Raw genomic sequence first — 17,255 nt, forward strand, 5'->3', positions numbered from 1 at the left:
TGAACTTATTTACAAACCAGAAGCGGTGTCACAGATATGGAAAACAAACTTGTGGCTACTAAGCGGAAAGGAGGGACGGATAAATTGGGAGACTGGGGTTGATTTATACATAGTAGTATACATAAAATAGGCAACTAATAAGGACCTATCGTATAGTACAGAGAACTCTACACAATATTTTGTAATGGCCTATATGGGATAGGAATCTAAAAAGAGTAAATATATGTATATGTATAACCGATTTACTCTGTTGTATATCTGAACCTAACACAACATTGTAAATCAACAATACTCCAATAAAAATTTAAACATATACATTTCAGGGAACTTTTGTTTACAGATAAATCAACAATATGACTTTTTCCCTTTGTTTTGGACTATATACAAATATTTCCATATTCTTTTTTACTGCAGTATTATAGTCCATTACATGGATGGATGTATTCTGAGGGTCATTTATACTGTTTCTCATCCTGCACTACTAATAAACATTGCTGTAATGACTAACTGTACACATACCATTTCACAAAGATAAATTCCTAGAAATGTTGCTGAGTCAAAAGGTATGCACATTTGTAATACGGTTAGATTCTGTCTAATTCTAATTTATACCACCAGCAAGAATATCAGTATATTATCAATTTTACAGATCTTTTTGTTAACCTGATAGAAAAAATTACTATATTTTTATTTAATTTACCAGATTATGAGTGAAATTAAACATGTTTCTAAGTTTAAAACTGATTTGTATTTAATTTCCTATGACCTTTCTGTGTATAGCTTTCCTCAGTTTTTCTACTGTTAATAGAGTTGTTGTTTTAATAATAGTCTTATAGCTCAAAAGTGTATTAGTCACAAAGCTTTCTTATAAAAACTACACTAAATAGCACTGAAGTCGAACACAAAGAAAATTCATAATAAAAAAAACTAAGAATAAAGAAATAGTGGTTGTATACAAGGACTAAGTTGAAGGACTGATCTAAGTTAAAAAGAGTCAAAAATAAATATTGTCATAAATGTGATTATAATAAATGAAAAAATTTGAAAAGAAAATAAATTATTTAGATCTAAATCCCCAATTTATGTACTAAAAACAATACTGGAAATAGGTGATGACAGTAAAATCCTAAAGTCCTAATTTCCCAATCTTTACATAATGTACAAACTGTACTGCTTAAAAACTAAAAACATAATTCTATTTCTATTTTACACAGTTTTACTTAATATAATACATAATACAAAAGTTTACTTTTATACATAGTAAAACATATTAGTGAGAAATCTAAATTTACTGCATGGAATATAGCAAAAGCAGATTATACAATTACATAGTAATATTTGTAATGTAACAGTCATAAGTGGTCTTACATACTGAGTAAAGAAAGGAAAAGAAAAAACATGGGTAAAAAAACATGAGTTATCTTTCTGAGGTAACTAAAGTAATATAATAAAGATGGAAAGTAGAAGAGAACTCTAAAAGATGTGAATGTATATATTAAAAAAACTTGCCTGGGTTAGGGTTACACAATAAACTAAAAGAAAAAAAAGTGCTTGATATGACAGCTACCTAGTCTACAAATAGAGACAATATCATGCCTACCTTGCAGGGTTAATGCAAAAAATAGATAACAGAATAAAAATAAAAGTTACAAGGAAAATGCTCAATAAATGTCAGTTTGCTTTGTCCATTGCAATCACAAATTCTTGAAGGACCAAAGACCACAATGGAACAAATAACATTTGAAAATTTGTTACTGTGAGGAAAAATAAGGTAAAAGCAGATCAAATAAACAAGTCTAACTTTATAAAGGCTTTGCCTGTGTTCTATGACTTAAATGCTAGTAACACAAATAAACAAGTCTAACTTTATAAAGGCTTTGCCTGTGTTCTATGACTTAAATGCTAGTAACACAAGGATGACAATAATCAAAAACATTTTCAATGTTATCCACAAGAATCATCACATGTCTACAAAGCAAAGGAATGCCAGAAATCAACAGCTTTTACCATGGTCTTTCCTGAACCTCGGGGTCCAATAATGAGAACAGAGTTACTTTCTCCATGGATAGCAGTTCTTTTTAGCAGCTCAATTAAGTGTCTGAAATGATATAAAAAGGCCAAAATTTAAAAAGCAAAGCTGAAATAATTTGCTAGGTAATACTTTTTAAAGTAGTCCTACAGAGAAGAACAGAAATACTGATTCTCTAGAAACCTCAAGAAGAAACAAGTAAGACTGAAATACTATGGTCTTTATGATGGTATGGGATAGGAACAACTGTGGCAACTCTCACTCCACAGCTGGCTGCTGAGCATTAGGGGCAAGCTCAGAAATCTCTCCATAATTATCAAATGACAGAAACGATACAAGATTGAAAGTTAAAGGGTTTTTTCCATTATGGAAATATGTATATCTGCTCTTGCTTCACACCTCTATAAAAATGTTCGCCATCCTTGTTTAAGATAAAATCTGTGTATGGCAATTTCTGCAAAACCTAAAGGGTATCTATAAGTAGTTTCATAACAGACAAGTGGGTAGCTAAGCTTACTTATATTGTACTTGTACTTCAAACAGGTTATCATGTGGACTCTGATGACAAAATCTTTCACGCAAAATTCTTTGTACCTGATAAAAATAAAGTGAATAAAAATGAAAACATTATATACGCAATCAAAAATGAACATGTAAATATATTTATAGCAGTTAGAGTTAGGTATTAATGAATCAATTTGGCTCTCCTTAAATAACTTGTCATCATGAGGTCTGGCATTTTCCCAAGTGGTAAAATTAACAGTTCTTGTTTTCCACGTGGTACTAGTGGTAAAGAATCTGCCTGCCAATGCAGGAGACATAAGAGATGTGGGTTCAATCCCTGGGTCAGGAAGATCCTCTGGAGGAGGCCATGGCAACCCACTCCAGTGTTCTTGCCTGGAAAGTGCCATGGACAGAGGCACCTGGCAGGCTATGGTCCATAGGTCTGCAAAGAGTCGCGGACATGACTGAAACGATTTAGCAGCAGCAGCAAGTCGCAGAGAAGGATAAGAATTTAGTTTTGAAGCTTTCAACATGAGAGATATTAGTTACTTTAGCTACATCAGCAATTTGAGGGCTGTTTTAATGTATGTGAATAAATGAACACTTCATTTCGTGTAACATGTCACTCAAGAAATAAAGGAGACAATTTAATAATGCAATCTAATCTAATAATGCTCATAAACCATACCTCAGTCTTTTGAGTTTAGTCACTCAGTCTTATCTGACTCTGTGATCCCATGGAATGTAATCCGCCAGGCTTCTCTGTCCATAGGATTTCCCAGGCAAAAATCCTGGAGTGGTCTGCCAGCTCCTTTTCCAGGGGATCTTCCCAACCCAGGGATTGAACACAGGTCTCCAACATTGCAGGCAGATTCTTTACTGTTGGAGCCACCTAGAGACCAACATATCTAAACTGGTTTAGCTCAAGTCCTATCTTTCTGTTCCTCTCATAGAAGTCAGGATTCTGGGGAAACAGAAGAAATTCAAAAGTCCACAGAGTTATTGAGGATCTATTAGATGCAGAGCACAAAACTACTAAAAGAATATGATCTATGCCTTAAAAAATGCATATATATTAGTAAGAAATGACAGTCAATAATCTGCAAAAAATTAGTAACCTAACATATAAGAAGATGCTCAAATAGATGGAAGAAGTCATCCTCATCTAGGATATAAAAAAAGAAATCACTGGAATTAATTAAAATTCGTCTAAAGAGCTAAATTTTTATTTTGCCTTAAAACAAAGGACTTAGACACAGCTGTAAAAAAAGAAATATCAATCCTTCACATTCTTTAAAAAGATGGACCATCAAAATTGTTCCTTTTCTACATTTGCTGCTAACAAAGAGTGTGTTCAGTGACAAAAACCTTAGGAGGTATATCTCAGATTTAGCTCCATCAGCAGAAACAAGAGGTTGCCAAGATTATTTGCTTCTTGCAGACTGAAGTTATGCAGTATGGGAGTGATCCTTCATGTATCAGTGAAAAAAATCTGAGTTCTCTTTGTATGTACCAGAGGCACAGCAAAGTAAATTATTCACTGGGGATAAAATAATCCATACTTAGCATTTAGGAGGAAGTGGAAAGAATAGAAAGATTGGTGTCCAAGAGACAATACACTATTCTGGCAGGCCTGTTTTGAAGATTAAAGAAGATAGCAATCTATAATACAGTATCATTATTATATAGGAAATAGCTGATATCTATAAAAAACCTAAGGAAGCAAACATACATCCAACTAGTCATAGTGTGTATTCCTTCCCCTAAATAAGATAACTGCAAATCAAAAGACAAACCTCAGAGTTTTTCTTGTTGTAAACGTCATTAAAGTCTATAGAGAAACAAGTATGAATAAAATACAAGATAGAGAAAAAGTGAAGCAAAGCTGTAGTGAATATTCAGAGGTTCCAAAATTCTAAAGTGAGTTGATGTGAAAGTTAAACAGGTAATGTACATGTATAGAAATTAATTTGGGTGCACGGGGAAGATTTGCGCTATTTACAAAGATATGTTCAGTTTAGTCACTCAATCGTGTCCAACTATTTGCGACCACATGCACTGAAGCATGGCAGGTCTCCCTGTCCATGCCCAACTCCCGGAGTTTACTTAAACTTAGGTCCATTGAGTCAGTGATGTCATCCAACCATCCATCCTCTGTCATCCCCTTCTCCTCCCAACTTCAATCTTTCCCAGCATCAGGGTCTTTTCAAATCAGCCAGCTCTTCGCATCAGGTGGCCAAAGTATTGGAGCTTCAGCTTCAGCATCAGTCCTTCCAATGAATACTCCGGACTGATTTCCTTTAGGATGGACTGGTTGGATCTCCTTTCAGTCCAAGGGACTCTCAAGAGTCTTCTCCAACACCACAGTTCAAAAGCATCAATTCTTCAGTGCTCACCTTCCATTATAGTCCAACTCTCACATCCATTCATGACTACTGGAAAAACCATAGCTTTGACTAGATGGACCTTTACTGGCAAAGTCAAGTCTCTGTTTTTAATATGCTGTCTAGGTACGTCATAACTTTTCCTCCAAGGAGCAAGCATCTTTTAATATCATGGCTGCAGCCACCATCTGCAGTGATTTTGGAGCCCCCAAAATAAAGTCCGTCACTGTTTCCCCATCTATTTCCCATGAAGTGATGGGACCAGATGCCATGATCTTAGTTTTCTGAATGTTAAGTTTTAAGCCAACTTTTTCAGTCTCCTCTTTCCATCAAGTAGCTCTTTAGTTTTCTTCACTTTCTGCCATAAGGGTGGTGTCATCTGCATCTCTGAGGTTATTGATATTTCTCCTGGCAATCTTGATTCCAGCTTGTGCTTCTTCCAGTTCAGCATTTCTTATGATGTACTCTGCATATAAGTTAAATAACAAGGTGACACTATACAGCCCTGACATACTCCTTTCCCAATTCAGAACCAGTCTGTCGTTCCATGTCCAGTTCTAACTGTTGTTTCTTGACCTGCAGATTTCTCAGGAAATACAGATTTCTCAGGAGGTAAGTCAGGTGGTCTGGTATTCCCATCTCTTTAAGAATTTTCCAGTTTGTTATGATTCACACACTCAAAGGCTTTGGCATAGCCAATAAAGCAGAAGTAGACATTCTTCTGGAACTCTCTTGCTTTTTTGATGATCCAGTGGATGTTGACAATTTGATCTCTGGTTCCTCTGCCTGTTCTAAATCCAGCTTGAACATCTGGAAGTTCACGTACTGTTGAAGCCTGGCTTGGAGAATTTTGAGTGTTACTGTGCCAGCATGTGAGATGAGCTCAATTGTGCGGTAGTTTGAGCATTCTTTGGCATTGTCTTTCTTGGGGATTGGAATGAAAACTGACCTTTTCCAGTCCTGTGCCACTGCTGAGTTTTCCAAATTTGCTGACATATTGAGTGCAGCCTTTTCACAGCATCATCTTTTAGGATTTGAAATAGCTCAACTTGAATTCCATCATCTCCACTAGCTTTGTTCCTAGTGATGCTTTCTAAGGCCCACTTTCTTCGCATTCCAGGATGTCTGGCTCTAGGTGTGTGATCACACCATCATAATTATCTGGGTTGTGAAGATCTTTTTTGTATAGTTCTTTCGTGTGTTTTTGCCACCTCTTCTTAATATCTCCTGCTTGTGTTAGGTTCATACCATTTTTGTCCTTTACTGTGCCCATCTTTGCAAGAAAAATTCCCATGGTTTCTCTAATTTTTTGAAGAGATCTCTAGTCTTTTCCATTCTATTGTTTTTCTCTATTTCTTTCCACTGAGGAAGCCTTTCTTATGTCTCCTTGTTATTCTTTGATACTCTGCATTCAAATGGGTATATCTTTCCTTTTCCCCTTTGCCTTTAGCTTCTCTTCTTTTCATAGCTATTTGTAAGGCCTCCACAGACAACCATTTTGCCTTTCTGTATTTCTTTTTCTTGGGGATGGTCTTGATCACTGCCTCCTGTACAATGTCACGAACTCCGTCCATAGTTCTTCAGGATTTCTGACTATCAGATCTAGTCCCTTGAATCTATTTGTCACTTCCACTGTATAATCATAAGGAATTTGTTTTAGATCATACCTGAACGGTCTAGTCACTTTCCCTACTTTCTTCAGTTTACGTCTGATTTTGGTAATAAGGAGTTCATGATCTTAGCCATAGTCAGCTCCCGGTCTTGTTTTTGCTGACTGAATAGAGCTTCTCTATTTTTAGCTGCAAAGAATATAATCAATCTGATTTCGGTGTGACCATCTGGTGATGTCCATGTGTAGAGTCTTCTCTTGTGTTGTTGGAGGAGGGTGTTTGCTATGACAAGTCCATTCTCTTGGCAAAACTCTATCAGCCTTTGCCCTGCTTCATTCCGTATTCCAAGGCCAAACATGCCTGTCACTCCAGGTATCTCTTGATTTCCTACTTTTGCATGCTAGTCCCCTGTAGTAGTGAAAAGGACATCTTTTTTGGGTGTTAGTTCTAGAAGGTCTTGTAGGTCTTCATAGAACCATTCAACTTCAGCTTCTTCAGCATTACTGGTCAGGGCATAGACTGGGATTACTCTAATATTGAATGGTTTGCCTTGAAAACAAGAGATATCGTTCTGTCATTTTTGAGATTGCATCCAAGTACTACATTTTGGACTCTTTTGTTGACTATGATTGGTATTCCATTTCTTCTAAGGGATTCTTGCCCACAGTAGTAGATATAATGGTCATCTGAGTTAAATTCATCCATTCCAGTCCAGTATTTTTAAAAGCATAATTAAACATTTTCATTTAAACAGAAGGTAAGTAAGGTATTACAAAGGAATGTCAATAACATTTAGTTTTTGCTTTAAAAAAATGTTGTTCTGGTTATGCTAGTGTAGAAATATCATACCCATTCCCAACTAGACTCCTCAAGAGATGTATACACTTAAATATTAAATGTTCATGATAAAAACACTAAACATATTAGGAATATAAGGAGAACTTCTCAACCTGTTAATGTCCACAAAAGCCCACAGCTAACATCATACTCAGTGGTAAAAGACTGAATACATCTTCCCAATATAAAAAATGGTCTGCTCTTGCTAGCTTACTCAGTATTATATTGAAGGTTCTAGTCATGGCAATTAGACAAGAAAAAGAAATGAAAGGCATACAGATTGGAAAGGAAGAAGTAAAACTATACTTATTTGAAGATGACATGATCTTATATACAGAAAATCCAAAGGAATAAATTTAAAAAAAATTATAAATGAGTTCATCAAGGTTACAGAATACAAGATTAATATAGAAAAATCAATTTCATTTAGAAACACTAGCAACAAATAAAACATAAAAGTAAGAAAACAATCTCATTTATGATAGCAACAAAAGGAAAAAAATACTTTTCAATAAACTTACCTAAAAAAGTGAAAAACTTTAAAGACAGTATTAAACTAAAATGAAACTTGAGAACATACAGGAAGACATGAATAAAATTAGGATTCCATCTATCCAAAAATTTACAGAGGTTGAAATTCGGAAGTAGCAAAGAAACTTTCCTCTTGACAATGGAAAGAGTGGTTCTTCATACATAGTAAGGGGAGAATTCAAGTTAAGAAGATAACTGTTTCTCTTATCACCTTTGGTGGTTCTTCATACATATAGTAAGGGGAGAATTCAAGTTAAGAAGATAACTGTTTCTCTTATCACCTTTGCATGGTAACAGGCCTTCAGATTAATGAAAATATACACTAACCTGTGAAAGGTAGTCTGCTTGTATTAAGTTGCTATTCTTTGATTTACGACTGCTCATTTCCACAAACTGAAATCCTTTAAAAAATAATAAAAAATTTTAGCATGAATATAAGGACTATTGGCTTACAGAAATTAAGAAGTTACTATTACAGACTCAAACGAGTTCTAAAACATGAAAAATGTTAAAATTTCTGAAACTTTGAAAATTTTCAGTTGAAACTAAGGGGATAATTTCATAGTATGTAAATAAAATCATTAGGCTGCACAACTTAAAATTACACAGTGATATATGTAAGTTATTTCTCAATAAAACAAGAAAGAAAATCTCCACAGCTCCTCTTTGCCTAACTAAAGCTTTATTTGACACTCCCATTTCACATTTTAGATGGCTCTTATAATTAGTCCTACCTTTCTTTTCAATCTAGTATTCAGCTTCCTTTCTCTGCCTTTAAAAACAAAATCAAACAAACAAAAAACAACTAATGCATTTCCTTTTTATAGAATGTTTCTCCCCACATTCATCCCACAGGATCATCTGTTCCAGAAAAACTTCGCTTTCTTGCTCCACTCATCAATCATACAGTCATTACAGACTAGGTAAAATGTTTCTTCTGCAAACATACAGAACTTCCTGTACTTCTCTTTATTCATAAACATGTCATATTAAACAAAATTTTGTTGTCAGTGCCACCAAACTGAGCATACTTAAAAATCCCAAGCATTAGCTGTAATGATATATGTGTCTGTGTGTGTGTGTGTGTGTGTGTGTGTGTGTGTACGTATATATATACTAACAAAAAAAAAGTTCTGTAAAATTCTCCTTGAGGGCAATATATTCATAAACATCTTCAGCTAAAAGATCTAATTTTCTCACCAGCAATTTCCTAGAGAAGTACTTCACTAATCAGGTAATAATTACGTAGCCAGGAATTGTTACAAGTGTTTTGAATTTATGATCTCATTTAATCCTCAGAATAATCCTACGGAATAATCCTAATACCTCTTTCAGATTAGAAGACACAGAAAGGTTAAGTAATCTGACCAAAACCTTAACAGTATAAAGGTCAGAGTTAGGATTTAAACCCGATCTAGTTATATGTCATTATACATAACTATTATCTATCTATCTATCTATATATATATATACACACACATATATATAAAATACACAAATTATATACATAGTTATAAGTATATATACTTGATTATATGTAACTGCTACTTAGCCACCTGATTTTAAAAAGTACAAATTTCAATAACTTGAAGGAAGATGTGCCTGTGATATATTTTATATTCATACTAATTTCATATACTGACATTTAGACAACCACCTTTGGAATTAGTTTTTACAGGACAGCAGCAGAGCAATGCTTTGACAGATAGCAAGCCAATCTGTACCCTCTCTTATACTATAGCCAAGGCCTAAGTCCCAAAAGGATTCTGGTTCCAGGCCAGAATAGAGTACAAGAACACAGTACTCTCCTGATGTTTTGGTTCCTAAGCTTCCCTCTTAGGAGAAAAGTGGTTTTCTCAGCTGCCTTAGGGCACCTTTTAGCAACCTTTTCTCTATTCAAGGCACCCTTCTTGACAATCTTTACATTGATTATTTTAATTTTATCCTACTAAGTTTTTTTCCTCTTAAATCAGAGTTGTGTGGGGGGAAAAAAATCCTTTCAGGAACATGAAATTACATCTTCATTCTGATTTAAGATACTCTTGATTGTGAAAAAGGACTGAAATCACAGGCAACAATGGATCAACTGTCCCCTAGACAATAAAAAGTAAATTTTAAAAAAATGGGGGAGAGATGTGACAATATACCTTATCTCTTCAGAGCTATGTTAGCTATTTCATAGTATTAATGGAATTAAAATATATTTCTCCCCATTTCATGGGCTGAGAAAACATGCTCAGTAGAGCTAAGTAAAATGTCTGAGGTCACAGGGTAGGTGTCTAAACTGCCTCCTTGCATTGAATATAATTCATGTAAGTCACTAAAAAGCACATGGTTACACATGATCATTTGGTGATCATTCGTGAAAGAAACATACATACACACTGTACTTCAGTGCCTGTACATAAATTCTGACTGCAAAATAGGTATTAATCAAAAGTTGATGCTCAACAATAAACGATCCAACTATAAAAACGGGCCAAAGGCATAAACAGACATTTCAAGCAAAGAAGGTATATGGATAGCAAATAAACACCTGAAACACATTAGCCATTAGAAAAAGGCAACCACAACAAGGTACACACTTTTATTTTACAAATTTTTATTTTACAAATATTTTATAAATATTGTAAAGCAAAAATAAAGCAGAGAAAACACCAAATGGTGGTAAGGATGAAGAGAAGGTAGATCTCACATACAATGACTGGTGAGAATATGAAATGTTACAGACATTCTGCAAAGTTTCTTTTGGCCATTTCTTATAAACAATGATACACTTACTGTGTGACACAGTGGTTACACTTTTGGGTATTTATATCACAGAAATGAAAACGTATGCTCAAATGAAAATCTGCAATATGAGTCTCAATAGTAAGTTTGTTTGGAACAGCCAAAAAACTGAAGACAATACAAATGTGCTACAATGAGTTAATAGGGTTAAAGAAATGGAAACATCCACACACTGAGGGACTATAACTGAGGCAAAAAAACAAAAAACAAAAAACACTGATATATGCAATAACTTGGATGGCTCTCAACGGCATTATGCTTTGAGAGAAAAAATAAAGGCTGATCTAAAAATATTACATATTGCATGATTACATTCTTGAAATGACAAAATTATTATAAAGATGAAGAACAGATACATGAATAGCAAGGAAACAGAACTGAGGAATAAGTATGATTATAAAAAGGAGTTACATAAAGAATTTTCTTTGTAATGATGAAACAGTTTTGTATCATTATTGCAATGTCACAAAAATCTACACATGGGATCAAGTCACAGAGAATTAAACAGACACACAAAAATGAGTACAAGTAAAAACTGTTAAGAGAACTGAATAAGGTCTGTAGTTCAGTTAACAGTGTTATACCAATGTCAATGTCATGGTTTTGACCTGCAATATCATAAGATGTCACTCTACAGAAAATCTGGGTGAAGGGTTTATGGAACACTATGAACTATATTCGCAATTTCTGTGAGTCTATAACAATTTCAAAATAAAAAGTTTAAGAAAAATAAAAGTCTAATTATACAGTTTCTTTCAACTGCTTAATGACAGAGAATATTATTATCTGCCAATAGATTATTAAATTAAGTTTGACTGAATTCATCCTCAAATTTTACCAGTGGGTCATGGGACTCTTATTTCCAACTGTCTGATACTATGATGTTACTATTCTAAATAGGACTAGACACAAAGTGTAAAAGAAGCTGAAGGTCTATGCATGCTGAAGTCATTACTCATTGTTGTCCTCAAATGCAAAAATAGGTGACTACAATTATTTAGGTGCATAAAATTTGGTAGAAGCTACTATTTTATTTTTAATATTAAGAGGAGCAGTGAAAAGGATAATCCCAAAGAATAGCTTACTTAATATTATTTCTTTAGAGTTTATACCTCCTACATTATTGGTTTCTGATAGATCCTCCTCTCAACTTACATTTTGCTCAGGAGAATAAACCTAATTTTAAATTTCAGTTTCAAGTAATAACTGGTGTAATTTAAATTGCCTAAAAAAACTAAAACCAATCCACTCCTGTAACTAGCTGCTTCTATCCTGCTTTACATCACCATTATTTCTTGACTGGAAATCTATGCCAGCTTTCTTCTCATCTCCAACTCTTACCCCCATTTTCACATAAGTGAAAGTATTACTCACTCAGTCCTGTCCAACTCTTTGCAACCTGTTGAACTGCAGGCTTCCCTCTCCTTCACTATTTCCTGGAGCTTGCTCAAACTCATGTCAGTTGAGTTGGTGATGCCATCCAACCATCTCATCCTCTGTTGCCCTCTTCTCCTCCCACCCTCAATCTTTCCCAGAACAAAGGTATTTTCCAATCAGTTAGCTCTTCGCATCACGTGGCCAAAGTACTGGAGCTTCAGCTTCAGCATCAGTCCTTCCACTGAATATTCAGGGTTGATTTCCTTTAGGATTGACTGGTTTGATCTCTGGTTGTCCAAGGGACTCTCAAGAGTCTTCACAATTTGAAAGCATCAATTCTTCAGCACTCAGCCTTTTTGTAGGTCCAACTATCACATGTGTACATGATTACTGGAAAAACCATAGCTTTGGCTATATGGACCTTTGTCGGGAAAGTGATGTCTTTGCTTTTTAATATGCTGTCTAGGTTTGTCACGGCTTTCCTTTCAAAGAGCAAGCGTCTTTTAATTTCATGGCTACAGTCACCGTCCACGGTGATTTTAGAGTCCAATAAAATAAAACTTGCCACTGTTTCCACTATTTCCCCATTATTTATATTTAAACTAATTACTGATAAGGAATTCCTTCATCGTGCTATTTGTTTTCCATATGTCTTACAGTTTTTTTGTCTCTCATTCTCTACTACTATCTACTTTTGTGCTTAGTTGATTTTGGGGGGTTAGAGAGAGAGATAGTGCTAAGTCATGTCTGACTCTTTCTTGCAATCCCATGAACTATACAGTCCACCATGTTCCTCTGTCCATGGGATTCTCCAGGCAAGAATACTAGAGCGGGTTGCCATTTCCTTCTCCAGGGGAACTTCCTGACCCAAAAATTGAACCCAAGTCTCCTGCATTGCAGGCAGATGCTTTACGGGATGAGCTACGCGGGGAGCCTTGAGGGATAGGGAAATATTTAAATTCCTTTCTTATTTCTTTTCTTGTATATTCACAAGTATTTTCTTTGCAGTTATCATAGAGATTGCTTTTAAAGTGCTAAAGGTGTAACACTCTAGTTTATGTTATTTAAATAACATACCAACATCTTAGCTCCTTTACTGCTCCACTCCTACCCTTTTCAGTTGTTGATGTCACAGTTATGTCTTTTAACACTGTGTCCAAAATCTTCAAGATGATCCAAAGAAATGGAAAGATACCCCATGCTTTTGGATTGGAAGGCTCAATATTGCTAAAGTGACTTCCCAAAACAATGTACAGATAATGCGATCTCTATCAAATTATAATATGACATTTTTCACAAAACTAAAGCAAATAATCCTAAAATTTATAGGGAACCATAAAAGATCCAGAATTGCCAAAGCCATCTTGAGAGTTAACGAACAGAGCTGGAAGCATAACCCTCTCAGACTTCAGATAGTACTACAAAGCGACAGTAAACAAAACAGTGCTATCGTCACTAAAACAGACAAGGATCAATGGAACAGAACAGAGCGCCCAGAAACAAACTCACACATCTCTTTGACAAAGGAGGCAAGAATATATAGTGGAGAAATGACAGTCTCTTCAGTCACTGGTGCTGAGAAAGCTGGACAGCTGTAAATCAATGAAGTGAGAACACATCCTCATACCATACACAAAAATAAACTCAAAATTGCTTAAAGATTTTTATATTAAGATCTAACACCAAAAAACTCCTAGAAGAAAACATAGGCAAAACATTCTGTCATGTAAATCATAGCAGTGTTTTCTTAGCTCATTCTCCCAAGGCAATAGAAATCAAAGCCAAAATAAGCAAATGGGACCTAATCAAGCTTGTAAGCTTTTCCATGAACAAAACAAAAAGACAACCTATGGAGTGGCAGAAAATTTTGCAAATGACAATGGCTTAATTTTCAAACTCAATGGAAAAAAAAAATCCAAAACCCAATCAAAAAGTGGGCAGAAAACCTAAACAGGCATTTCTCCAAAAAAGACACACAGATGGCCAATAGACACATAAGATGCTTAACATCACTAATTATTAGACAAATACAAATCAAAATTACAATGAGGTACCACCTTATACCAGTCATAATGTCCATCATCAAAAAAGTCTACAAATAACAGACTGGTTCCAAATTGGGAAAGGAGTACCTCAAGGCTGTATATTGTCACCCTGCTTATTGAACTTCTATGCAGAGTACATCATGAGAAACACTGGACTGGATGAAGCACAAGCTGGAATCAAGATTGCAGGGAGAAATACCAATAACCTCAGATATTCAGATGACACCATTCTTATGGAAGAAAGTGAAGAACTTAAGAGCCTCTTCATGAAAGTGAAAGAGGAGAGTGAAAAAGTTGGCTTAAAGCTCAACATTCAGAAAACTAAGATCATGGCATCCGGTCCCATCACTTCATGGCAAAGAGATGGGAAAACAGTGGAAAGAGTGGTTGACTTTATTTTGGGGGCTCCAAAATCACTGCAGATAGTGACTGCAGCCATGAAATTAAAAGACGCATACTCCTTGGAAGGAAAGTTATGACCAACCTAGACAGCATATTAAAAAGCAAAGACATTACTTTGCCAACAAAGGTCCATCTACTCAAAGCTATGGTTTTTCCAGTAGTCATGTATGGATGTGAGAGCTGGACTATAAACAAAGGTGAGCACCGAAGAATTGATGCTTTGATATGCGGTGTTGGAGAAGACTCTTGAGAGTCCCTTGGACTGCACGGAGGTCCAACCAGTCCATCCTAAGGGAGATCAGTCTTGAGTGCTCATTAGAAGGACTGATGTTGAAGCTGAAACTCCATTACTTTGGCCACCTGATGAGAAGAGTTGACTCATCTGAAAAGACCCTGATGCTGGGAAAGATTGAGGGCAGGAGGAGAAGGGGACGACAGAAGACGAAATGGTTCGATGGCATCACCAACTTGCTGGACGTGAGTTTAAGTAAACTCTGGGAGTTGGTGATGGACAGGGAGGCCTGGCGTGCTGTGGTCCATGGGGTCACAAAGAGTTGGACATGACTGAGTGACTGACCTGAAACTGGAATTCAGTAACTGCAACTTTGAAATGAGCAGGGCCAGTATTCCAAATCACAGCATAATTAAAGAGAAATGGAAGATGTCTGGTGTACTTGTAAATATTAATAAAACAAGTAAAAGTGTAGATTTTGACAAGTAAATGTAAAATTCATTTCATTTACTCCTTTTAATCCTTCAAGTCTTAATTGAAGGAAGTATAAATAAAATATGAAATATGCTGCCCTAATTCTGGAATGGAGAATGTATCACTAATCTTTTTTTAATGTGTTAATAATAAACTATCAATCCAAAATTATGAAAAGAAATAATTGATAATCTTTTTGTAAAGATAACTGACTTTACTTTCTCTTACATCACTAGACTTAGAGCTGTATATGCCACCTAACTAAAGTTGTTTGTAAATTAAAAAAAAAAACTTTTATCTTTTGTTAATCTTGGGATCTCTCGGTTAAAAGAAATAAATTTCATAACCAAATTACCTATATTTTAACCAGTTTGAATTTCCACTGCTGGATACAACCATGGTAATATTTTACTACATGTATTTTACTTGGAAGTATAAATCATTTGTATTTATTTATATATCTATATTTATACTTACATATATATTTATATATAACATATATTCCTATACATATATGAATATATATGATTATATATGTAATATTTCTGTAATTTACTATTCTTTTACACTTGGCAGGCTTTTTTGAGGGTCATGACATGTAATTGGGCTTTTCTGGTGGCTCAGTGGTAAAGAATTCAGATGCATCTTTTACACTTGGCAGGCTTTTTTGAGGGTCATGACATGTAATTGGGCTTTTCTGGTGGCTCAGTGGTAAAGAATTCAGATGCAATGCAGAAGACAAAGAAGACGTGGGTTCGATCCCTGGGTTGGGAAGATTCTCTGGAGAAGGAAATGGCAACTGGCTCCAGAATCCTTGCTGGGGAAATCCCATGGACAGAGAGATTCCTGGTGGGATACAGTCCACAGGATCACAAAGAGTCAGAAATGACTTGGCGAATGAGCACGCATGTATGCACACATGTGATTACTCAATATTTTAAAATTTAGCTAAGTACTTGATTTAACCTAACTGGTCTACATTTTTTAACAGCTAGTTTTCCTGTGGATATTCTCCACTGCCTAACATTCATTCATTCATTACATATTTTCTTAAAAACCAATTATATGCCAATATTGCAGTACTTAATTTGGATACAAAGATAATATGATTTCTGAGTCTTTCTTCCAAGGAGCTCATGGTCCAGTGGAGCAAACATAAGCAAACAAAGTTAGTTATATCACTGTGTGCTAATCAGGTTCCCTGAAAGGGGAAGATAGCACTTCAGGGACACGTAACCCTCAGATTTTGCCCAGAATAAGAGTGCAAAGGGGTGTTAGAGAAAGTATTCCAGAGGAAATAATATCTCAACCAAGAGTTAAGTTTGGAGTGAGTCAGGGTATAGATAACTTTTGATTCTTCCAGGCATCATATTAAGAGAAAAAGTCAGTGAGCTAAAGTGGGAAACTGGTGACTCTCCCTTTAAATGATTTTAGGGAGTTTGGCAATGACAATTTTGGGGATGAAACTTTTCAGTTTTTACATGAAAGTGGTCTTCCCTAGTGGCTCAGAAGGTAATGAATCTGCTTGCAATGCAGAAGACCTGGATTTGATCCCTGGGTCAAGAAAATGCCCTGGAGAAGGGAAAGCCTACCTACTCCAGTTTGCATAAGAAAGTCTTCTTGAGTGAACAATGCAAAGAAATAAAGGAAAACAACATAATGCGAAAGACAAACATTTCTTCAAGAAAACTGGAGGTACCAAGGGAATATTTCATGCAAGTACGGGCACAATAAAGGACAGAAACAGCAAGGACCTAACAGAAGAGGGAGAGATTAAGAAGACTTGTCAAGAATACACAGAACTATACAAAAAATAGGTCTTAGTGACCCATATAACCATGACGGTGCAGTCACTCACTTACAGTCAGACATTCTGGAGTGTGAAGTCAAGTGGGCCTTAGGAAGCATTATTATAAACAAAGCTAGTGGAGGTGATGGAATTCCAGCTGAGCTATTTAAAATCCTAAAAGACAATGTTGTTAAAAGTGTTGCACTCAATATATCAGCAAATTCAGAAAACTCACACTACTGGAAAATGGG

At 35.4% G+C, this 17,255-nt stretch overlaps 1 protein-coding gene across 3 annotated transcripts in view; it reads right to left on the reverse strand.

Annotated features, from left to right (window-relative positions):
* ORC4 (origin recognition complex subunit 4) overlaps window positions 1-17,255 on the reverse strand; it is an 82,629-nt gene that overhangs the window by 36,003 nt on the left and 29,371 nt on the right. Inside the window, exons 2-5 of one of the 3 annotated variants that reach the window (XM_065931493.1) lie at window positions 8,223-8,296; window positions 3,222-3,497; window positions 2,547-2,623; window positions 2,008-2,098 (exon numbers count right to left, since the gene is read on the reverse strand). In XM_065931493.1, coding sequence (XP_065787565.1) covers window positions 2,008-2,010 — 3 coding nt within the window. In that variant the 5' untranslated portion in view covers window positions 2,011-2,098; window positions 2,547-2,623; window positions 3,222-3,497; window positions 8,223-8,296. The remainder of the gene's footprint in view (window positions 1-2,007; window positions 2,099-2,546; window positions 2,624-3,221; window positions 3,498-8,222; window positions 8,297-17,255) is intronic. The other 2 variants (XM_065931492.1, XM_065931494.1) reach the window with 2 other exon arrangements.

This window comes from Muntiacus reevesi, chromosome 3 (assembly GCF_963930625.1).
Source record: "Muntiacus reevesi chromosome 3, mMunRee1.1, whole genome shotgun sequence".
NCBI classification, from domain to species: Eukaryota; Metazoa; Chordata; class Mammalia; order Artiodactyla; family Cervidae; genus Muntiacus; species Muntiacus reevesi.